The sequence below is a fragment of the Vanacampus margaritifer genome, chromosome 2 (assembly GCF_051991255.1).
Source record: "Vanacampus margaritifer isolate UIUO_Vmar chromosome 2, RoL_Vmar_1.0, whole genome shotgun sequence".
NCBI classification, from domain to species: Eukaryota; Metazoa; Chordata; class Actinopteri; order Syngnathiformes; family Syngnathidae; genus Vanacampus; species Vanacampus margaritifer.
In genome coordinates, this window is record NC_135433.1 from 8,919,816 (window position 1) to 8,944,412 (window position 24,597).

The 24,597-nt window shown below is 39.0% G+C and overlaps 1 protein-coding gene across 2 annotated transcripts; it reads left to right on the plus strand.

Annotated features, from left to right (window-relative positions):
* The first annotated feature begins 235 nt into the window (after positions 1 to 235).
* Positions 236 to 24,239, plus strand: LOC144044340 (dipeptidyl peptidase 9-like). Of its 2 annotated transcripts, none has more exons than XM_077558683.1 (21): positions 236 to 427; positions 3,045 to 3,126; positions 7,082 to 7,323; positions 7,522 to 7,634; positions 9,668 to 9,841; positions 10,050 to 10,218; positions 10,296 to 10,406; positions 12,337 to 12,465; positions 12,558 to 12,619; positions 12,710 to 12,810; positions 13,612 to 13,789; positions 15,583 to 15,742; positions 16,536 to 16,615; positions 16,790 to 16,942; positions 17,042 to 17,177; positions 17,778 to 17,923; positions 18,031 to 18,177; positions 18,264 to 18,416; positions 19,964 to 20,106; positions 20,218 to 20,329; positions 23,379 to 24,239. In XM_077558683.1, exons 2-21 carry the CDS (start codon positions 3,071 to 3,073, stop codon positions 23,469 to 23,471), a joined length of 2,658 nt encoding a protein of 885 aa, XP_077414809.1. In that variant the 5' UTR covers positions 236 to 427; positions 3,045 to 3,070; the 3' UTR covers positions 23,472 to 24,239. The 2 variants fall into 2 exon arrangements, with proteins under 2 accessions (XP_077414809.1, XP_077414807.1); XM_077558681.1 differs by having other exon boundaries at positions 237 to 427; positions 10,047 to 10,218.
* Positions 24,240 to 24,597: the final 358 nt, after the last annotated feature.

Consider the following 24,597-nt stretch of genomic DNA (forward strand, 5'->3'; position numbering starts at 1 on the left):
GGCAAACTCATTTGAATATTCACTTAATTGTACAGTGATAAGAAAGATTCCTCATTTTCTCACCAGGAGGTTCACTTAAAACATTTTCATGCCGGTCAGCATTCGTTCAAATCCGAAAGGTTGTAAACAGTCGGCCTAAATGTTGCGCCACAGAAAAATCGCAGAATAAAGAGTCACGCGTGGATTTGGATTAGTGACGCCAACGTTGATGACCCCATCGGGAGTGGCACAGTGCGTTTCTGAAAGTGTACCGGGTGTGCACACTACAGCACATTCCGAGAAAGGTTCCGCCTCCTTTCCGCTCGGTATGCAAGCTACATTTTTGTGTGGCCACCCTGGGCAATGGCTACAACCTTTAGCTGTCCCAAAATATTGACAACAAGCTAATAAAGCCTCCTACTCTGTATAAAAAACAGCGAGTAGTTTGGTAAGTAATTCCCTTTGTTATGTCTTGTTTCGTACGGGTGGTGTACAGTTTTTTTTTTTTATAATACAAACACGAAACCGCTAGCATTAGCTGTCGGCCAGTTAGCTCGGAGCTAAATTAACGGTAGCAATCGTTAGCAAGATAGCTTCGGAGCGCAAATGACAGAAGAGAACGGTGATGTCAAATTCAAGGAAACGAGGATTTATCCATTCGCTACTGTCTGAAAACCAAGTTAGGCTTTCACCGCCCACTGCCATTAATCTTAGCGTTGCGTGTGGCAAATGTTCAACACCGGATCTAAATTGACCGGTGGTCCCGATTTGTCAGTAAATAAAATCAGAGAACAAAGATCTATCGTCGACAGCTTCTTCCCAACATCAGAAATGTTGCTGCAATTTAGTTTCACACAAACATTAACGTTTACACGATGACTACATATTTTTTTCGTTGCATGTCAAGAAAAAACGGGCATTTATAATTATGGGGAGACTCTCGTTGGGGTTTCCCGTTTTCTGTCATTCATTTGAACCATAACACAGTATGTCACATGGCTTAGAAGTTGATTTGATCAGAAGTTGTGAACTAATAGTACTGTTGTAAAGTGTATAAAGAAGATAGGTACGCAGATTGTACATTCATTCATATCTTTCTTTTAATAGATCCTACTGTTAGTCATCAGGTGACTGCTGTTATTTATAAAAGAATTACAGGACATGTTTGTTACCTCATCACAGCTTGGAGGGGGTAATAATAATAACCTCCTCACACGATGATTCTTCATTATGACCAACATTAAAATACTGTGTGAGTCTAGTTCACTCAAGTTCGGTCCTCTAACACACCTGATTCGTGATCAGGATCGGTATCAGGCTTCTGCAAAGCTTGCGGATTAGCTGATCATTAGATTCAACTGTGCTGCAGGAAGGAAACATGGAAAACAGGCTGGATAGGGGCTCTCGAGGACCGAACTCGAGCACCCCTGGTCTAGTTGCTTGTTCATCAAAAATGACGTTTTATTTCAGACAGCTGGGTTTCAACCAGGGGTCCTCAACTGTTGTAACTATTGCACCCGCATTTTCCTTCATGCTTTTATAGAAATGAAGAACAATAAAGAAAATGTTTAATGTAAAAAAAAAAAAAAACTACCTCTAAAAGAACTTGACAGAGGCTGATCTGCATTGTATTTGTTTACAGCGTAAACTAGTGGCAAGAGCGCGCAGTAATTACACTTCCTGTCAGTTACTTAATATGCCATGTCGTTGAATAAAAATAACTCGTCATCTCTGTGATAATAACGTAGGCATGTGATGTTGATGTTCTAAAATGATATAGTCTAACAAAACATCCATATACATGCACTGTTTGAACATTAACAGTGTGGTTAAATATAATTAAAATACATACATAAATATGATCAAATTAAACTGTATTGTAGGGGTGTGAATCTTTGAATGCCTCACGACTCGATTCTGATTTTTGGGTCTGCGATTCGATTCAGAATCGATTTTCAATTAAAACAATTTTATTTATTTATTTCAAAATGATTTGATTGACAATGAGTTTTGCTTCAATCTATAGATGTGCAAGGAATTGTAATGATCTACTCCAGTCTGACTCGCTAATGCTAATTAGCGCGCTACTCGCGGGACTTTTATCACTCAAAAGAACAACTCCACACTGCAAAAAAACAACTTTTATTGGAATAATTGGATTGTGACTTTTTCTTTTTACTCTCTAATGTAGCTACAACTTACCAGTGTATTAGACTGCATGGAACCACACTGCCCCTAAGTGGCCAAATTGGGTACAACATGAACAGCGCTTCAAATAAAGGCACACACAGACAAAGGCAAAACAGTATAAAATAATTTAAATAAAATCGATTTTGGGACATTTTAAATCGATTCTGAATCGAACTAAATGAGAATCGATTTTTTTGCCGCACCCCTACTGTATTGCATTTAAAAGTTGCACAAAAAGTACCTAAGTATCAAGTAAACGTTTGTAAACAAGCAGTTATAAAAAAAACAACAACAACAAATGAATTAAAACTAAAGGTTAAATTAATTTAACGGAACTGTACTTAATGTTCAAAATGATGCATGATGTTACAGTGTCTTCAACTTTTTAAGTTGCCACACTGCAAATGATTGTCCTCCTAACATAATCATAAATGCACTTCTTCTCCAGAGGATCGAGCACATTTTCCCTTCATCAGTTTTCCTCACACTAATCCCTTCCCAACTCAGATTATAAAGGAAGGAATGTGGAGAATTGCACGGACACTGTACTTTGCTTCTAACAGAGCTGAAAACAAATAGCGTAGTCTCACCCAACAGATAACTAAATGTAAAAAAAAAAAAATACTCTTAACCACAATATTTGCTGATTTTTAGCCACTGTGCTGCATAACATCTTGGTGAAAGGTTTTCTTTGTGCCACTCATTTTTGTCCAGGGCATGTTCTTTGGACTGATGCAGCAGAAAACAAACACGGGGGGGGAGACACACGCTATTTTTAAAGCTTAACTTATCTGCTTGGAGGAAGCAGACAATTGTGTGATTGTCGACGCTATTTGGGGAATTTCACCGCTGTACCTGCTGCTCTCATGTTGCAGGGTTCCAGAGGCGCGTTGACCGGTGGATGCATAGAGTCAAGAAGGTCAAGCTTTGCGAGACTCAAGAGGGTATCTGGAAAAGGTATTGTGTCTCCTTTTGCTGATTCATGTGAAGATTGATGAACACAGTTGATCGAGTCTAATTGATGTCATGTAGTTACAGTGGAGCCTCCAAAGGCAAACACTCTAAAATGTGGATTGTTAGGTGTGAAACTAAAGCCTGGTACGCACATAAAGAGAATCGGGCTGTTTTTGTCCTGATTTTGCCCCGTCCCGACCAAGAACGTCAAACGCTCGACAATCTTCTGTTTTATAAGATTATCTTTATATTAGAGCTGTGTTAAGAGTGAATTTGTCCCGATAATTGGGACCAAAACCAGTCGGGGCCTATTAGTTTAATTTTTTTTCTACTTTTGTTAACAAGAGTATGAAAACCTAGATTTTTTTACTGTACATTTAGAACAGATATAAAATTTGTGATTAATTGTGAGTTAACGAGTGAAGTCATGCGATTAATTACGATTAGAAATTTTATTGCCTGAGGCCCCGAATTTTTTATAATCCTTAAGTCGTGTCAGGCGATAATTTTTTAAAATTGTAATTAATCACATGACTTCAATAGTTAACTCACGATTAATCACACATTATATATATATATATATATATATATATATATATATATATATATATATATATATATATATATATATATATATATATATAGATAATATCTGTATTTCTAAAATATATATATAGGTTTTCATACTCTTGTTAGCAAAAGTGGAAAAAATGTTAAACTAATAGAAATAGTTCAAATGAATTTTTGACGTTTATAACCGTCAATGCCAGTGAATGAGTTAATATCACCTACCTGAAGTTCATCCACTCATTTAATGAATACCAAGCGGTTACAAGGACCAATCGTTGTCGTGAATTGTGTGTTGACTACAGGCCGTACTCTTACCCAAACGTGTGGTAGGGTAGAGCTTACTGCTTTTACCCCGCGTGGTCACGGGTTCGAGCCCCGCTTTCTCCGTGTTATTTATTTATTTTTTAAATTAAACAGCCTATATGCCTACACAATGTCATTTTTATATAAACGTGGCTTGCCCAGGCGCAAGAAATCATTTCCAAAGCAATAATTTCCTTGCAAACATTGCAAACACGTTATACTGCTGCCATCTTTTGTCACTTTCGGAAACATTCGGTAAACATCGGCGCATACCCCGAAGTGCCAAGTCTTCGTGTTTGTGAAGTCACTATCAACGAGAAAGCGATGAGAACTGTTATTTTTTTTAAAGATGTTTTTATTTAAAGATCGCCCCTGGCTTTTTTTGTTGTTTTATTTTTGTATTAACAGGTTTGTGTAGTGTTCACAATGTATTTGTGTATTGTTTAGAATGGTTCAATAAAGTTATATGAGAAAAAACAAAGTTTTTGTGAAATCACGGGAGAGCTTTGCCTCGGAGGACTGGATTCTTGACCAGTGGTGGAAGACTATCTTTATGTGTGTGCGGAGCTGTGATGAGATTATCTGAGCACCCCACACACAATACAACCAAAACTGTTAAATGCCCAATTTTTTAAAAATCTTTATATGTCTATGTGTGGGGTCTGACTAAGATAAAACATCTTTTAAGATCTGAAAAATCCTTGTATGTGTACCAGGCTTAAGTTTACTGTAAATCTTAGCTATGTTTGATACTAGGGGTGGGGATCTTTGAATGTCTCCCGATTCGATTCCGATGTTTGGGTCTGCGATTCGATTCAGAATCGATTTTCGATTGTGAACCATTTTTGATTCAAAATGATTTGATTGACAGTGATTTTTGCTTCAATCTATAGATGTGCAAGGAATCGTAATGATCTATTCCAGTCTGACTCGCTAATGCTAATTAGCGCGCTACTCGCGGCTCTTTTATCACTCAAAAGAACGGCACCACACTGCAAAAAAACTAACTTTTATTGGAATAACTTGATCGTGACTTTTTCCTTCTACGCTCTAATGTGGCTACAACTTAACAGTGTATTAGACCGTGTGGAACCACACTGCCCCCCAGTGGCCAAACCAGGTTTAACATGAACAGCGCTCCAAATAAAGGCACACAAAGACAAGACAGTATAAAATAATTTAAATAAAATCGATTTTGGGACATTTCAAATCGATTCTGAATCGTACTAAATGAGAATCGGTTTTTTGGGCACACCCCTAATGCATACTGTCAATGCGTATTTTGAGGAGCTGTTGTATCAAAAAGAGTTCCCTTCTCCATAAATAAGGGTTGGGATATGTTTATATTTTACTATACAGTCATTTTCTCCTCTGCATAACGTTTACTAGATTTGGTTTACTCACTGACTTCCCATGCCATTTTTGGAGCATGAAGTACCCCAAAACCACATCAAACTACACCCAACCTCTAACCCCCGACCCCCTGCTTTTCGTAGCAACCAAACACTTCTAAACTTCTTTATAGCACCCCTAAACCTCTGATCCATTTGAGGTTTTCTTTCCGTAGGAAATGTGATGAGTATGTAAGGTGGGTCGCAGATACGTGATGTTCCTTTATTGCACTCGCGCGTGAATATGGCAAAATCCCTTTCTCCACTTTTTGAGTCCACGCGTACCGTTGTGACAATCACGCACTGACCAATGGGAACCTGGCATATTACCCAAAATTGACCTTAAGCAATCTCAAATTCAAAATACTGACCGTTACTTCAAATAAGGAAAATTATCTGCCAACAGAACAAGACAATTTTACTTAAATTTACCTGTAAGATTATGAAAAATAAGAAAATACTAGGCCCATATCAACCACAGAAAAAGAGTATTTTTAGTCTAAAAACAAGTCATATTGACTAAATAAATAATAATAATATTGATTAAAATATATTCACATTCATTTTATTCATATAGTGGCCGGAAAGAAGACAAATGAACATAGTAAATATAACGAAACCACGAATTGATGATTTTAACAAGAAAAAAAAATGCTTACAATAAAGTGCTATATTGAACTTTTGTCTAATGTTTTTCACACTTGTACTTTTTCCATTTATCTTATTACTTAATTATGCAAAATCTTAAAATAAGCAATTCAATTTATGAAACCCCAGTTCAGGGCCTTTGATGTTGTTTCGCCATCTTAAAATGTGGAAAATGCTCGTTTTAAGCCTCACAGTACTGAAAACTCAATGCCAAGACTGCTTGATCAAATAAGATATTTAAGTATTACGTATCTTAAAATAAGCAGAATGATCTTTATTTTAACTCATTCACTGCCATTGACGGTTATAAATGTCAAAAAATCATTTAAACTATTTCTATTAGTTCATTTTTTTTTATACTTTTGTTAACAAGAGTATGAAAACCAAGATTTTTTTAATTGTACATTTAGAACAGATATAAAATTTGTGATTAATCATGAGTTAACTATTGAAGTCATGCGATTAATTAAGATTAAAAAAAAATTAATCTCCTGATGCCCCTAATTTCTAATAATCATCTTGTCAGGCGATTAAAATGTTTAATTGTAATTAATCGCATGACTTCACTCGTTAACTCACGATTAATCACAAATTTTATATCTGTTCTAAATGTACATTTTCATACTCTTGTTAACAAAAGTAGGGGGGACATTTTTTAATTGTAATTAATCTCATGACTTCAATAGTTAACTCACGATTAATCACACATTTTATATCTGTATTTCTAAAAAAATATATATAGGTTTTCTACTCTTGTTAAAAAATGTTAAACTATTAGAAATAGTTGAAATTAATTTTTGACGTTTGTAGCCGTCAATGGCAGTGAATGAGTTAAGAATAATTTATCAGAGCAAAATAAGAAAATTTAGGTGAAATTTAAGAAATTATATCTTACTTAAGAGTTCAGTTTTTGCAGTGCACTACTGTGGCCCCTGGGGAGATTTGACCCCTGAACCGGAAGTATATGAGCCGGGGGGGCGGGAATTCCGATGGGTCTTATTTGAAGTCGTTTTGGCACCACTTAATCCGATGTGTGAAATCTTCAGCTGTGTTACAGTTAGGATGACGACTGTGGACGGCGGCCTATCGGACAGCACGGAGGTGGTAGAGATGGAGGACGTGCCCTCTCAGTTCTTTGTGGAGAAACACTCGTGGGAAGGACTCCGTGACATCATCCATTGTAGCAGGAAGTACTCGGGCATGATCGCCAACAAGGCTCCTCATGACTTCCAGTTTGTGCAGAAGAAGGATGAAAACGCTCCCCATTCCCACCGGTTATACTACCTCGGTAAGTTTCATCACGTTTTGGATTTGTGCCTTTCTTTCAATTGCTCCCTTGTGCTTTGTTTACCTCTCGGCCCCAAGTCATGTTCTTTACGCTGTGCGGCACAAATATGATCTCATGACATGAAAAACAATCACGTCATTGCATTTCTTCTCGTCTGTGGTTTTAGTTGAAGGTGTCTTTTTCTGTGCATTTTATCAGGAATGCCTTATGGAAGCAGAGAGAACTCTTTGCTCTACTCAGAAATCCCAAAGAAGATCCGCAAAGAGGCTCTCTTAGTCTTGTCGTGGAAACAAATGCTTGATCATTTCCAGGTGAATTCCCACCATTCTTGGTTTGTGTAGCATCAATTGCAATCCTGTTATGGCGATTGTATAAACAGTGGTGTCTTGTGATATATAATATAACACCCTATGATGTGGTACTATAAAAAGTGATGTTTTTTATTAGAGGTGGGAATCTTTGACCGTCTCACGATTCCATTAAATTTTCATTTTTCGGTCTGCGTTTCGATTCAAAATCGATTTTCAGTTCAAAATGATTTGATTAACAATAATTTCTGCTTCAATTTGTAGAGGTGCAAACAATCGTCATGCCTGGTTTGCAAGACAGAATAACAAATTGAGACATTAAAATGTCTTCTTTTTTTTTGCATTTATTATATTTATGAAGTTTTGAATTGTAAGGAAAGTGCTTCGCTCCCCCCAAAAAACAGTGTGTGGACCACAACTGCTACACTAGCTAGCTAATTTTTTATCACTTTACAGTATATTCTGCCATCCCTAAGCAGAGAGAGAGAGAGAGAGAGAGAGATTTTTATCATGGGACTGCTGAAAGCAACACATATTACTCTCCACCCTAGAAAATCCCCAGATTTTTCCGCAAAAATGCGGCCCGTACCGTAGATCGCACCGGGACAAATGAGGTATCAAACGATGCGGCTCGATCTGACTCGGTGCAGCATTACTTTTCTAGGAATTCCAAGTTAACATGGCGACGCAATTCCCAAAAAACTCCCATAGGAAATGAATGGAGGGGACAAGCACCCTTTTCCAAGACACGCTGCGCGCGCATACGTTATCCGACCGATATGAATTTTAGCTCATTTTGTAGCAATTTTCCCCATCTTTAGCTCAGTGTTGAAATTTATTTTAAGGAATGAAAGCTCTCCCCCCTGTGCGGGTTCAAAGACAGTGAGTGAAATAGCCTTCTATTACACTCTGTGGAGCAATTAGGCTTTGAGTGGCGGGAACCAAAAAAATATATTTCCAAAAGTGTGTGCGTGAAAAGTGCATTTTTCTTCAAGGGACAGTGAGATACTTTTAGTTGATGTTGATTATGGTTAACTTCCACATTTCTTGACCAATTCCAGTCGTTTAAATTTTAAACTGTTCAGCTCATTTACAAGAGTCAGCAGTCCCATTCAAAATTTCTGCGGGAATTTTTCTAGTTTTGCATACTATTTTGACAATTTTTAAAATGAATGATTTATTAGTTCACCACTAGATGGTGCTAGGGATCACTGAATGAACTTTATATTTTTGCTCTCAAATCAAAGCAAAAATTCCCCCAACCAACACTCGCATCTAGAAAAACTCGGAAGTTGGGTCACTCGTATTGCAAGGCCCGGCGTGAGTCTGTTACTCACTCGGGAATCTTCGCGCCCATTCAATCTGTAGCCAGCGTCAGGCAGGGGGAGGGGCTTTACTGAACAAGCTGCCACGCTATTAGCGTTCACGAATGAGTCCGCGTAGAAGAAGAGCAAAGCGATGTAGGCTACCAAAGTGTGCTCCGAAGCAGCCCTTCGCTCAGGGCCTGTTTCCATGGAAACGAAGATTTGAAGGCTGGATTCAAAGGCCGTGTGAATTTGGACACCGGGTCGTGATGTGCCGGAAGTTATGTCATGCGGGACACAAATTCAGCCTTCTGAGGCCTATGAATTTGGACACAGCTTGGAGAAAATGGAGGGAGGGAGGGATGAATGATATTTTTGATAGGTAGGTCCATCCATCAATTAGCTCAACTTTATTTGCTATAGAAATAAAGCTACCTTGCATTGCCTTGACCAATAAACAGTGATCGTGGAAAATGGTTTTGTAATACACTTTAATGCAAAATAAAATTTTAGCTGATTAATCTTTAGAATAATCAATATAATAATTGATTCTAAAAATATTTGATTGTGACAGCCCTAGTGTCAATTGAGCTTATAAGTTTTTGATTTTTTTTTTACCATGGCCACATTTTTTTTTCATTATTACATAAACCTGGCATTTGAACAGGGTTATTTTTATATCCGTGTGTGTGTGTGTGTTGATGCTAAAAGAGCATATGCTTTTGCTCGAAGGCGACGCCACACCAAGGGGCCTACTCACGAGAGGAAGAACTGCTGAGGGAGCGTAAACGCCTGGGAGCTTTTGGAATCACCTCTTATGACTACCACACACAGACGGGCCTGTTCCTCTTCCAGGCTAGCAACAGCTTGTTTTACTGTCGGGACGGAGGCAACAATGGCTTCATTGTGAGTAGAATGCTGTTTAATGACATGCTGGTCAATCATTTATCCTATAATATCAGACATGAATCCAAGGATTGGAGATGGCACACGGTCTGGCCACATGATTGTAGAGTTCAACATGTGGCGATTTTGCCTTCTCATTCATGTTTTCCTTTTCTTTATCTACATATTCAAATATCGCTCTTCTCTTCCCGTCTTGCGGTTTTAGCAGTCGGCTCCCGTCAAGCCTGTGGAGATCAAGACCCAGTGCTCGGGAACCCGGATGGATCCGAAGATCTGCCCGGGAAACCCCGACTTCATCGCCTTCATTAACAATAATGACCTGTGGATAGCTAACATTAAGAGTGGCGAGGAAAAGAGACTCACTTACTGTCACAAAGGTGTGAACATGTACAGTTGAATTCAATTTTGTTTACTGCATGACTTAATTTTCTTCTTTTTCCTAACTCTTCTCCAGGTGTGGATAATGTCAAAGAAGACCCCAAGTCAGCGGGCGTGGCAACATTTGTCATCCAAGAAGAGTTTGATCGCTTTACTGGCTACTGGTGGAATCCTTCAGCAGAGGAAGGTCAGCGCATACAAGCTCAGATGGCAAAATTATTATGTTGCCCCTTTGACAAGCTTTCAGACTATACAGTGTTACCTCGGCGTTTGAACAGAATTCGTTCCTGCGAAGTGTTCAAAGTCCGAAATGTTCAACCTCCGAAACATTTTTTCCCATAGGAAATAATGTAAATGCGATTAATCCGTTCCCAAGCTCCAAAAACAGAAAATGCCTATTTTAATTTATTTATTTATTTATTTTTACATTTACAGTACAGTACAGTATTTAAACAATAAAAATACCTTACCTTACCTGTTGTGGTGTGATGGCATCAGTGGATGAAAAATGCTATGTTAATGCTAGCTTTAGTTCAGTGTTGAGTTGGTGTATTTTACGTTGGGCATATTGTTAGACTACTAAGCGGTTCTTGCGTGCGTCGTTTAATGTCAGGCACGTTGTTGAACAGCTAAGGGGGGTCCTCGTGCCAGTATTTACAGAAGTAGTCAAATTAGTTACAACGGCGCGATAATCTCATTCCTAATTCCACTGTGGTTCGTAGCACTGTATGTTTTTCTTTGCTGTCGCTGGCACTGTTGTCTTTCTTTGTGCCCATGGCGAAGAAAATTGTCGCGGAAAAATCAAAATGCACTCGCGAGTGTGGAGCACCTCCGGGAGTATTCACGATCTGACTGGAAATGAAAAGCGCATCGTCTCAACTACCGCAACGTGAGCATTCGGCTTCGCTCGGCTTCACTCGTTTACCCGTTTTCAAGGTTTGTTCGGCTTAGCTTGCTTTGTTTGGGTGCTCAAACTCCGAGGCATTTTTTACTCAGATTTTTTTGGTTGAAGTCCAAATTGTACGAGTTCTGAGACGTTCAGACTCCGAGGTTCCACTGTACATTGTATTCACTGACGTCACGAGATCACCTCATGGTGGGGCAACTTTCCAGTGAAGTCAGCTTTGCTTCTATTGAGTTTACACCGAATGTTCTTTTGTTATTGATAAATGCTTCCTCTAACGTTACGTATGCAGAAGATTTAGCTCAACACTCTTAGCAGCGGTACACGTTGAAACGTTTGGTTAGTGGAATCGATTGGATGACAAACATTTGCCGATACTGCCCGCACCGGACGACTTGCAAAGTATGCTCTAAGGTAGGATAGCTCTCAAAACACGGACATTCTTGCGTCTTCTGTACTGTCGGATTTTATTGATTGCTATGTGCATTTATCGATTGTGAATTTGAGGCGAAGAATCTCGGGTTATTTTTGAAGTAGCTAGTTCCCCCGAATGCGCTAGCTACTAGCGCTAGCATGTTACAACAAAAACAACAGCATTGTTGATTCATCATTTATTTTCGTACACTTTAACAACAATGTAAACTTTTGGGCTGCTGGGAAAGGAAAATAAAAGACTTTAAGGAGGGTATTTAGAGAGATCTCAAAATTGAACATCTTGACCACAAATCTATTTTTAGCCAGAGCTAGCCACGGCTAGCGGCTCACATACATCACGAACGCATTATGCTAAAAGCATTTTTACCATCTTACAATGACACTTACCTGAATCAAAATGGTTTGGTAGACTTTGTCTGTTGGAAATCCTTTCGATGTATCTTTGTAATTCCGGACACTTCTTTGCCGTTCCCATTCGACATTCCATGGACCGGCACACAATGTGGGGCAAATGACTGCATGTGAATACGATCTAGAAGTTTCATTTCACTACTTTGTTCGCCCAATCTTGCACCCGTGTACGGCACCCGTGTGCACCATTGTGAAGCGGCAATGCAAAGCAACACGAGCGTTCCTCAGCATTTGGTTGCGTCGTTTGCTTCACGAAAGGCCTGCTGGGTCGATAGGTGGGGGTCGGTGACGTCATGTGAATACTATGTATATTTCAAATTTGCTGCGCATACGCATGTCCAATGTGTTATTTTTCCCCCCCTCGTAGACTCAAGTGGGGGTAAAACAGTGTTTCTGCTGTATGAAGAGGTCGATGAGACGGAAGTCGAAATTATTCATGTGCCATCTCCAGCACTGGAAGAGCGCAAAGCAGATGCGTACAGATACCCCCGAACAGGTCACTGCAGTCCAACACATATTTTGACTACGGTACAGCACAAAAATCTATTGAGTGCGGCTTCATTCAATTTTTTACTTTGGGATTTGTAGGTAGCAAAAATCCACAGGCCACACTTAAACTGGCAGAGATCAAGACAGACCATCAAGGAAGAGTGAGTCACGCTTGACTTGTTATTTTCTCTTCAACGTCATTATCACCACACACTCCTAACGCTTTGTATTGTATGTGTGCGTATCTCCAGATTGTGAGCATGCAAGATAAAGAGCTGGTTGTCCCTTTCACCTCCTTATTTCCAGGGACGGAATACATCGCTAGAGTAGGATGGACAAGTGACGGCAAATAGTAGGTGTTGATTCAGTTCTGCCAGTGATTCAGTGTGGTGCGAGAGCTCCCTCTAGTGGTTTGTGAAAGAATCAATGCCCGAGTACAGTTCAGTTGCGTTTAACTTTTTAAGTGGAAATGTTTATTGTAAACATTGATTTTGGTACTTTTTTTGGTGTATCTTTTATGTGCTGTGCATTTTAATAGAATCATTATTTAAGTGTATTTTGTTTTTTTTCTATGTTTAAGCACAGTGTTAAAGTTTAAACTAACGTTAGATTGGCTTACAATAATACTAAATATACTTTTTAGGTATAACTGTATTTTAATGTTGGTCGTGAAGGTGGTATTTGCAAAGAAAATATATATTTTTTTAGGTGGTACTTGGTATAAAAAGTTTGAGAACCGCTACAGTATGTCATTTCACTTATATTGAAGTGCGTATCAATGAATTTGAATATTGTGTAAAACTAATTATTTTGGTAATTCATCTCAAAAAGTGAAACTCGTATGGATCCAACACACACAGGTTCAATATTTTTATTTTGTGTTACAAATATAAAGATATCTTACAACTAACAAACATTTTCAATCTTAAGCAAATATATTACTTAAAAAGTCATAAAAATAAATGAATAAAAATGAGCTACAAGTATTGCGCAACTCAACGTAATATGGGTTTCACTTTTTGAAGTAAACAGCTGAAACTGTTCTCTGTAACATTCGGAATAACAATGGCATCATACTGCATATGTTTAAAATAAAATAAACTCCTCCATTCTGAAGAAGTCTTAAAAACATTTTCTGCTCCTTCCTTTTTAGTGGCTGGGCAGTTTTGCTGGATCGCAGTCAGAGGAAATTGCAACTCGTCCTGCTGCCGCCATCTCTCTTCATCCCGGTTACAGACGATACAGATCAGAGGCAGGCCAGTCTGGAGGGAGTCCCCGTTAACACGCAACCATATGTCATCTATGAAGAGACCACCGACGTCTGGATTAATGTACGCACCTCCTGTATTTCTTTCTGCATGTGGTATATGTACCTTCTATATGTGAGTTTTGTAAAACACTCAACAAAAACAGCACCTACAAAGAAATGATACTCATCATTAGAGCTGCACTTTTCTAATAAGCGATGTGCACCTTCGACCATATTACTGGTGTATTTTTAATGACTAAAGTGGGAGCTACGTTTGTCATGTGGAGGTTGTTTGGTTACAAGAGGTCAAATATGATAAAGCAGACGGTGGTTGTATAATATGAAGCGGTTGCGTATTGTTTTGTCAAGACACAATCCGCAGTGGTTAATTTGCCGTGACTGGCAACTCGCCACCTAGTTGACATGACTTTGTGATGCTAACCGGCCGCTAAGTGGTCTCGACGAGACGGCTTGCACGTTGCGACCGCGCAGTGGCCTAAATGTGCACATTTGTGTTATTCTTAACCGCTTGTAAATGCCTACAAGTATTCACGGCAAATCGGAGACATTCGCGGCAAAATAATGTTCGCGGGAAATTTGCCGGTTACTGCAAAATAACCGTTGCCTAATCACAAACTAACGCTACAACATAGTCTCTGTAGTAACGTTATGCTACTTTTTCTTATGGTAAAACGTTATGCCACTTTTTGTTAAAATAGTTGTCAAATGTGTAAAAGACATGTCAGTATTTTTATTTTCTTCTTCTCCCATGGGCTGACGTTTCTATTCACAACATTAGCACATGGCTACCATGACCGAAATCACTGCCCCTTCGAGAAAGAAGGGTATGGCCTAGGCGTGGCCTGGTGCAGCTATTTACATAAGGGACACGCCCCTAAAAGAGGCTGTTTTGAACGGAGCGTTTTTTGGCTGATTTAGGGACAGCAAAAATATTAGATCCAAAGTCAATTTTGACGAATGCGTGTGTTTTACACATTTGAGAACTATTTTAGCATGTTGAAAAGTTGAATAATATGAGACGTTTAAATTTCTATTTAAAAAAAAAAATGTTCCAGGAGCTCCAAGGGTTATCAGTAAGTACAGTATGTCTTAAAAAGTCTTTGTTTTAATGTGGAACAAAAACAATTTCAGATGGTTCCCAGGGTCAGCATGTGTAGATAAATGAAGGAAAACATGAACTTAAATGAAGAAAGATACTGAACGCTATTTGTGATGTTAACTGAAAATTCAAATAAATTGTTCAATGAGTTTAAAATGACTAATCGTCCCGGCCTATTATCAGTCGATTCCTAGACAAGATTTCTAAAAAATGACAGTCTGTCCAAATTTGGAGTCTAGTTGGAATAGCCAATTTCAACCTTAATACAATACATTAAGAGTTTTGAAAATCGGATCATGGGTTCTGGAGGAATTGTCTTTTTGGGGGAATATTTTTGTGCGATATCGCCTTAAACATCTGGACAATAAATGACTTCAAATTAGAGTACACACTTATGCCCTAATTATTTCTCACCATATCATTTGACTTTTTCCTTTCATCTGCTATGCGGGGAAATCCATCTTCAATTGACTGGCCAGTTTCAGTTAATAAAATCCAGTAATCTTGTACAGGCTGGAATTCCGAGGGGTTCTCCAAGTCGCCGCACAAAGATTATCGTGATGTTTCAAACAACGTCACTTGTTTTAAAAACACGATGGAAATAGCACGTATGGAAGGCCATCAACTTTGATCATTTTATTTGGCATTTGAAGTGTGCGTTCCATGTCTACTTCTAGTCATAGCTATCTCAGATAATTGCGTTTGGTTGTCATTGAAATCTTAATGTGTCTGCATGTTTGTGCTTCTCCTCACAGGTCCATGATATATTTTATCCATTTATTCAAACATCAGAAGAAGAGTTTAGTTTCATTTGGATCAACGAGTCCAAAACAGGTTTCAGTCATCTGTATAAAATTACATCCCTGTTGCAACCTAGCTGCTACAAGTGGACACAGGATTACCAGCACATAGAAGGTCAGGATTAACATCAAATCGCTTGCTAGTTTTTAACTCTTTGACCGCCAAAAACGTTTAATGACGTATGCTAAAATCCTAATGAATGCCGCCAATAACGTCAATTGACGTCAACTACGTTTTTTTTTTCTCTCTCTCTCAATGAGCAGTGCAACGTCTTGTGCAGCACTGCCCTGTCATTGGGGTTGTAAAATCCCAAAACAGCCACTAACTATGGCCAGCAGATGGCAGCATTGTATCTCTTTTCAATGGGCTCCCGCTGTATGGAATTACAATGAAACATGACAAATCTGATGAAGTAGAACGTTTTCAAGGATGACGTGGATGATCAAAGCCTTTGTCACATTAAATCTAATTCACAGAGCGTCACTAAACAAAAAATAGCAAAGTGTCAAAGTCACTGTTGTGCAGAAAATCTTTTCACAAAAAGCTCGTTTTTCTCCTTCTTTTCAATTTTCGCTCAATGTCACTGAAATTACCTACCAATATTTTCTAATAATGGTTACTAAAGAACGGAATAAGGTAGAAACATACCTTTTTTTTCTAATGAAAGAATGGAACGCGATTTTTCCATTTGGCACCCACCATGTATATATGGTCGAAACACACAATATTCTGTTTGCCTTGAAAGATGAGTTAAAATACTCGAAATCAGCTGGCATTGTCTTGGGAGGGGGGGGGGGGGTTGTTGGATAATGGTTGGCAGTCAAAGAGTTAAGACAGAATCTTTTATTGAAATGTTTTTTTTTATGATCCCAAGGAACATGTTGATTATTTCATACTTTTCCAACAGGACAATTTAAATGTGCAGTCAAGGAGGAAATTGCATTGACGGGTGGAGAATGGGAAGTGCTTGCCAGACATGGGTCAAAGGTAAGACAATATACGTACATCTTGTTTTGATCCATAGAAACGCAATTTTACATGTTTGATTGATCGAACGCCTCCACCTGACTTTCTCCTAAGAAAGAATCGACTACGATAACACATACTTGACTGCAGTTGTTAATTTTGGGTCACATTTCCCAACCCTTTCTCCTTTATTAGATCTGGGTGAATGAGATGGCAAAGTTGGTGTATTTCCAAGGCACCAGAGACACTCCGCTGGAGCATCACCTCTATGTGGTCAGCTATGACTCACCAGGCGATGTGGTCAGACTCACCAAACCTGGCTTTTCTCATAGCTGCTTCATTAGTCAAGTAAGATGGCTATTATGAATATTTGTCTCGTTCCTTGCCATCTTTTGTCGTGTGCTTATATGACATTGCACGTGCTGTATCTCCGCTCTCACCCGGCAGAACTTTGAGTTTTTCGTCAGCCACTACAGTAACGTGAGTACGCCTCCCTGCGTCCACGTCTACAAGCTGATCAGCTCGGAAGGCGATCCGTTACACATCGCACCCGAATTCTGGGCCAGCATGATGGAGTCACCAGGTAAATGATAGCCGCTCTTTCAGCTATCGTTAAGCGTCGGTATTAGCGGCGGAAAGAAGCACTACAGTACTCTGAAAAAGGTGCGCAATACAAAATCTAACTTACAGCATCTCTTTCCGAACATTTTTTGACATGCGCGCAGACATGTTCGTATGTACCGTTGTTCGTAACTCGAATGTTCGTAAGTAGGGGAGCGTCTGTATATACAAAATTTGAAGGTAAATAAATAAACACCCAGTCTGAGGATGAGATTTTCTTGAATAGCTGCTCAAGTGTGAAGGTTGCCTCGCCGTTTGTGACTTCAATTTTGGAGCAATCACTGGAAGCGGGACAAAGTGTAGCGAACTTGATTATATCAAGGACTATGCTAGGCTATTATTAGTCTCACAAGCCCCCTCCAGACAATTTTGACCATCTGAGAGTACAGTACTTTGTGTCAAAGTTGATTGTCATTCACTGCTACTCTCATGGGATGCATTTTTTCAAATTGTGTTTTTTGAAGTCCTTTCTGCACTTGGCCACCCACCACTGGAGAAATAACAAAATGTATCGTGTAACACAGCGGCAAGCTTTTGACGACGCATTCATGTGTCTGCCAAGGTTGCCCAGGAGATTACAACCCGCCTGAGATATTCGACTTTCCCGGCAAGTCCGGCTTCCAGCTTTACGGGATGGTTTACAAGCCTCACAACCTGCAGCCCGGCAGGAAGCATCCGACTATTCTCTTTGTGTACGGAGGCCCACAGGTTTGTGGCGCCACGCCGCGTTGTTTTGTCAAAAGTTTTTATGAGCCGCGACGCTATGTGGCGCTTGCGTGTGGGAAAAGTGTTGTTGATTCTTTGTTTTCTCTCAGGTGCAGTTAGTCAACAACTCCTTCAAGGGGATGAAGTACCTCCGTTTGAACACGCTGGCCTCATTGGGCTACGCTGTAGTTGTCATCGATGGGAGGGGGTCTTGTCAGAGGGGGCTTGAATTTGAAGGCGCACTTAAAAACAAAATGGTAACCTGATTTTTTTATTTTATTTTTTTCTTAAGTTAGTCAGCATGCATGTCATTTTAAGGACCACGCTGAATTGTTTTCCTCAGGGTCAAGTGGAGATTGAAGACCAGGTGGAGGGTCTTCAGTATGTGGCCGAGAAGTTTAACTTTGTGGACCTGAGCCGCGTGGCCATCCACGGTTGGTCCTATGGCGGTTTCCTCTCTCTCATGGGCCTCATCCAGCGGCCCAACATATTCAAGGTTAGGCCTGAACATTTGGGGTTGTTGATGCGGTTCTGCCACATTTACCGAGTTAAAAACCAAGCAAACAAAACAATAAAACGAACGCATAACGCAGCGTGTCTGTATAGTGGGTATGAAGTAGCATTGTTAAAATAAAATAAAAACCAGATTGAAGTCGTAATTTTTTGACAATGAAATTGAAACAATTGACTGGTTAGCACGTCCGCCTCCCAGTGCAGAGGATGTGAGATCGAGTCCGGGCTTCGGCCTTCCTGGTTGGAGTTTGCATGTTCTCCCCGTGCTTGCGTGGGTTTTCACCGGGTACTCTGTTTCCTCCCACATTCCAAAAACATGCATGGCAGGTTAATTGAACACTCCAAATTGTCCCTAGGTGTGAATGTGAGTGTGTTTGTTCGTCTCTGTGTGCCCTGCGATTGGCTGGCAACCAGTTCAGGGTGTACCCCGCCTACTGCCCGAAGCCAGCTGGGATAGGCTCCAGCACCCCCGCGACCCTTGTGAGGAAAAAGCGGCCAAGAAAATGGATGGATGGATGGATGGATGAATGCTCAAAAGTTTAGAACAAGTCCAAAATTGAAATTTACTCTAAAGCATATATATTGTACAGTATTCCCTTTTTTTTTTTTTTTTACATATATATTTTTTTAAGTTTGAGTTTTTAAACACCAAACCAGTCTTTTTTTTTCCAAAAACGTGCTGTTCGGATCATTAATGGTAACGGGTACAGTGATCATACCTAATATTTATGCAATTAAAATCCTTAAAAGTTGATAAATTGGTGGACTATAACCACCTTAAAATTATGTATAAAGCCCATCACCAAATTTTCCCAAATAACTTGCAAAAAGTTTTTCCCCTAATCCAGCGTATAGAACAAAACAAAAACATTAAAAAAAAATATATACATTTGCATCCAGGGGTTCAGTTTGTGTAATAATCTTGATTGTAAAATCGAAATGCCTCCATCCATTTGTAGCTTCAAAAAATTTAAAATAAATATTATATTGAATTTACTTTTTTATTATTTTGTAGAATTGTTCATTATAATTATGTTAGTGGCAGATGTTATCAGTTTTACTTCTTTCTCCCCCCATTTGATTTTTTTTTTTTAATGTATGAAATAAATAAAAAATTAAAATGAGAGAAATGTGAGAAAATGTAAACACCTCTGAGAATAGTGTGATGAAGATTTTTACAGCTTTAAAACATTTATCATAAATAAAATTGAAATAAAGTCTTGGATTTCACTTATTGTGGGTATTTTTTGGATTGTAACCCCAATGATAAATGAGGGAACACTGTACAGGTACATCCTTAATTTTTGATTAGTGAACATTAATAAAGTTGTAGTTTCAATTGCTGCCCACAAGGTGTCAGTGTTTGACAAGGCGTCCAAACACTGGAAAAGATGCAGACAAAGAATTTGTGAAGCTGAGCAGCACCAAATGTACAACCCCACTGTTCCATAACATTGTTCTTGTTCTATATTTATTTATATTTGCCATACTGCACCAGACCACTACATGACCGCATTGTGCCTCTGTCAGTTGGCCATTGCAGGCGCCCCGGTGACCGTGTGGATGGCGTACGACACGGGCTACACGGAACGCTACATGGACGTGCCTGAGAACAACCAGCAGGGCTACGAGGAAGGCTCGGTGGCGCTGCATGTGGACAAGCTGCCCAGCGAGTCAGTTGAAGCCTTTTCACATTGCACGTTCCATCTGTTGAAAGATTGATGTGGCTGTGAATCGTCCTGGCTTGCACATGTTGATCGTAGGAATCGTAACTGTCTTTCCAGGCCCAACCGTTTGCTGATTCTACATGGATTTCTAGATGAAAATGTGCACTTTTTCCACACCAATTTCTTGGTGTCACAGATCATCCGTGCTGGGAAGCCCTATCAACTTCAGGTTACTATATCACACTCACAATAACTCATTGACAATAGAACAATAGTAAATTATAGGGGTGTTAAAAAAAAAATCGTTTCGGCGATATATCGTGATATTACCGTGCACAATTCTCGTATCGATTCAAAATCGATTTTTAAACATCAATTTTTGATGGAAATATTCAACAAAACATCTTACTTGAGGTTAGCTTTTAAACCAAGAGTGCCATCTAGAGGAGTAAAAAAATATCACAGGTGTTTCATGAAGCTTCATTTGTCTGTCTGGTTAGCTGTTTAGCTAGCTAGCTAGCTAGCTGGCCCATTTAAACCAAGAGTGCCAGCTACAAGAGTCAAACAATATCACAAGTGTTTCATGAAGCTTCATTTGTCTATCACTACTGATTATTATTTTCAACATTTTGAAAAAAAAAAAAGAGGCAATAATCGACTTATAGATTCATATTATGATTAATCGGTATCTAATCGAATCGGGGCCTATGAATCGTGATACAGATCGAATCGGCAAGTACGAGGCAATTCCCACCCCTAGTAAATTATATATATAAAAAAAAAAACTTAAATGTTTGATAATGATTACAATCCAATCAGATCCAATATAAGAGTTGTATCAAAGTTTAGTTAGAGCTGCACTGCATTTTAACATGGATGTTTCCTATCGTTAAAAAGACATGGGAAACCTGGGCAACCACGGCAATCACGACCTGTAATGTTTTATCTAATGTAAAAAATAAATAAACAGAGTTTTTTTCAGGGCCGACACCGATGCCGATTGTTGGTAGTCAAGGAGGCCGATAGCCCATAATTTAAGCCGATATTCACTTTTTATAAAAAAAAAAAGGGGGGGGGGGCTGACTTTTTTTTTTTTTTTTTTTTTTTTTTAATACAAAGGTCAATCTTGACTTTGTTGTCTTAATGCATTTTTATTGAACAATTTTTCAGACTTTTAAAAATGTATTTTTTTTTAAATCTTAGATATACTTTTTTCCCCCTTTATTTGAGTAACATCAAGTTTAAAAAAACAAAAGTTATGCAAAGGTGGAAAAAGAAGCAAGTAGAAGTTCAGAGAACTTAAAATGATCCTACCCTTAATTTTCCACTATTTAGTTATACATATTTCTCGTACGACAAAACCTCACTGATGACAAGTTTTACTTAATTTTTAATTTTAAAATAATGTTCAGGGAGCTCCCAAGGTTATCAGTACGTCAAGTAAATACCTTAGCTCTCTCTCTATATTTTTGTACAATACAGTAAATATTTTTTTCCCCAAATTTAAAAATACTTGAAATCTTAAACTTTCACATTTCTTTGCTTTAATGTTGAACAAAAATAAAAAGTTCAGAAAGTTCCCTGGGTCAGCAGCATCTCTTATAAAGTTAACTGGAAATCTAAATAAATCGTTTCCTGAGATTAAAATGGTTTTGGATTTACCGTCAGATTTTTTGAAAAAGGCCAATACCGATATTCGTCAAAATGCCCAATATTGGCTTTAGCGTCGGTTGAAATAATGAAGCTTCACTGGTGGTCTGAAGTTTCCTTTTAATTTTCCTTTCTTTATCTCATACACGAACCTCTTACAACGTAAGAGCTGGAAAATAAAACAAACATAACACCGTCAATCAGACACGTTCACATTTCCTCTATACAGATCAAGTCTGACGAATTAAACTCAAAAGGTCAACACAAACATAAATCTATTTAAAGATAAGCTCAATTCTTAACCTTATTGCCACTTTCAACCCGGCGAAGTATCTTAAAATGTTGGATTTGTCGTGCGCGAAACTGTTTTTAACTCTTCAAATGCTCTCTCGGTCAATTTGCCGTCTCCGACGCCATTCTCCCTTTCCGCATTCCTTCAAAATAAACTTCCGCCCAAAGAGGAAGTTAGAAAATAAGAGGTCCAACATTGACTGAAATTTAGCAAATAAAACCGTTGTCCTTTACATCGGCTATCGCTAGTAAATATATAAATGAAAATTTGGTTGGAAAAGTTTGGTTTAATCAGAATTGGTACCGTATTTTTCGGACTTAGTCACTTTTGTTTTTCATAGCTTGGCTGGTCTTGCGACTCGTACTAAGGTGCGACTTGTAGATATTAAAACCAACGCTCAGACTGCCCCCCCCCCCCGAAATGCCAGTGTTGTTGTAAATGTTACCTAATCGTGTTGACTTTCCGTGCATTACCGCCACCTTCTTTCCAAAGGTGGTAATGCACCAAAAAGTATTTGAGAACTGCCAAAATAAAGTAGAAGAAATGGAAGACAAAGAAGTAGTTGTCATGGCAACTAACATGGCAATTAGGTAATGGAAGTTAGCTTTCGCTGCTAGCATGCTACCACAACAGGGATTTACGATTTGCAGTTGCAAAAGGCGCAATGATTGACCAAATTCTAACTTTTAACTTTAATTGGGCATAGATTTCTAGTCCAGGTAAGTCATTTTAAACTAAAATGAAGGAAGCGCAAGTTGTGCATTCAAATTGAAATTCCCGCCATTCCTAACTTTATATGAATACCGTCATGTTTTTTCTACAAAAGTTTGACAGGATGCACTTAACTCATTCACTCCCAGCCGTTTTCCCTGAAGCAACCCCCTTCGCTCCCGGCTGTTTTACTGGATTTTGACCGATTTTGCAAGGCCCACAGAATATTGTCTTCTATTGCTATAAAAAGAGTCTCTTCTTTCATCAGGGAAAAAAAAGTATATTTCTATGTTTCCGTTTGGCAGCAATTAGCATTAAAATATAGCTACGTTTCATCATTATTCACAAATCTATTAAGAATTGTGAGAAATTGCGGGGGTTTTTTCAACATGGCCCTGGTTGATCTCTTTTGCTTTGCTGCCACCTGCTGGCCGTTTGTGTAAAAACTACCATTTCTTCAAACCGTTCTTTGCAGTTGAGGCTTCGTCAAAGCCTTCTGTATGCTCTAGCATTAAAAAAACAAACAAACCATAAAACACGTAAAAATACGTCTTTGGGACACATCAAACATTTACAATAGAATGAGTTGCAACTTGTTTGAGCGAGTTCTGTATCTTTGTCGCAGGTGTACCCCAACGAGCGACACAGCATCCGCTGCCCCGAGTCTGGAGAACACTATGAGATCATGCTGCTGCACTTTCTACAACAATACCTCTGAAACGACACAAAATGTCCTCCCGCCCGACTGGACTCGCGCCCGCTCGTCACGCCTCCTCCGATCACAGACGTACACTAAAATCCAGTTTCCCCCTCAGTGGTCCGTTGCTCTTTCACTCTTTTTTTGCTCTCCTTTGTGTGCAGTGTTGCGCCGTAGTTGACCAGCGCCAGAGATTCGCCCAACACAGACAAGGACATTTGAAATAGTATCTTGCCCGCTTTCAAATTGTGCGCTTTACCCACCTGTGTCGGTTAGTAGGAAAGAGGTGACAGTTCACGGATGTTCAAATGGACGTCACATAGTTGCACACAGTTGATAATATATGTTGTTCAGTTTGAGTTTTCTTGCAAAGCTGAACAGAAATCTCCATAGAAAATGTGAGTTGGGCGTATGTAACGATGAAGTAACGGAAGAAAGGCTCTTCCCCTGTGTCCACTTGTTTTAAGTGTTTAAAATAAAATATTTTTATGAATTTTTATTATTATTTTTAATGGAAGCTGACAGAGGCTAACTCATTGCTGTTTTCTGTCCCCTTGCGTTGCATTGTTCAAGAGATCCGCTTGCCTTCGAAAACATAATTTATATTTGCCAAAGTACCTCTTGATATTGATCAGAACGGTATTTGCTTTTCCTTTTTTCAGTTTTTTTTTTTTTTTTTTTTTTTTACTGTGATACAGCCGACAGAAGGTTGAGCACTGGAGGCTTACAACAGCTTTGTACCACCAGAATACAATTTGTACATGACAACGAATAAATGGATGAATCAAACCGGCAAGCTTTTCTTCTATTGTGCTGTTGGGAGTACGTCGTTGAATTGATTGTGTTTACACTCCAGCTAGCCGAGCTAGCGTCGCAGATGCTTGTTCTTTTGTGGCGAGGACAGTCGCCATGGCAACATGTCTGATTGCGCCGGAGATGGAAATGCGGATTGAGAGCTACGGGCGCTACAGCCGTGCGCTTTTATAGTCAGACTGAAACTGCACAATAAAAAAAAAATGAAACGCATAACAAGCAAGGCAAGTTTATTTGTATAGCACATTTCATACACAAGGCTCAATGTACTTAACACCAGGAAAAACAACACCTATAGGTATCAACAAACACTAGTTAGAGCAAAGAAGAGAAA

Bases quoted from the DNA above. Each gene is read 5' to 3' on its own strand.
- LOC144044340 (XM_077558681.1), top strand. From the start codon at position 3,071: ATGCATAGAGTCAAGAAGGTCAAGCTTTGCGAGACTCAAGAGGGTATC. The intron at 15,743-16,535 runs GTCAGGATTAAC...CTTTTCCAACAG, and splicing joins GGATTACCAGCACATAGAAG to GACAATTTAAATGTGCAGTC. The intron at 18,178-18,263 runs GTAACCTGATTT...TGTTTTCCTCAG, and splicing joins GCGCACTTAAAAACAAAATG to GGTCAAGTGGAGATTGAAGA.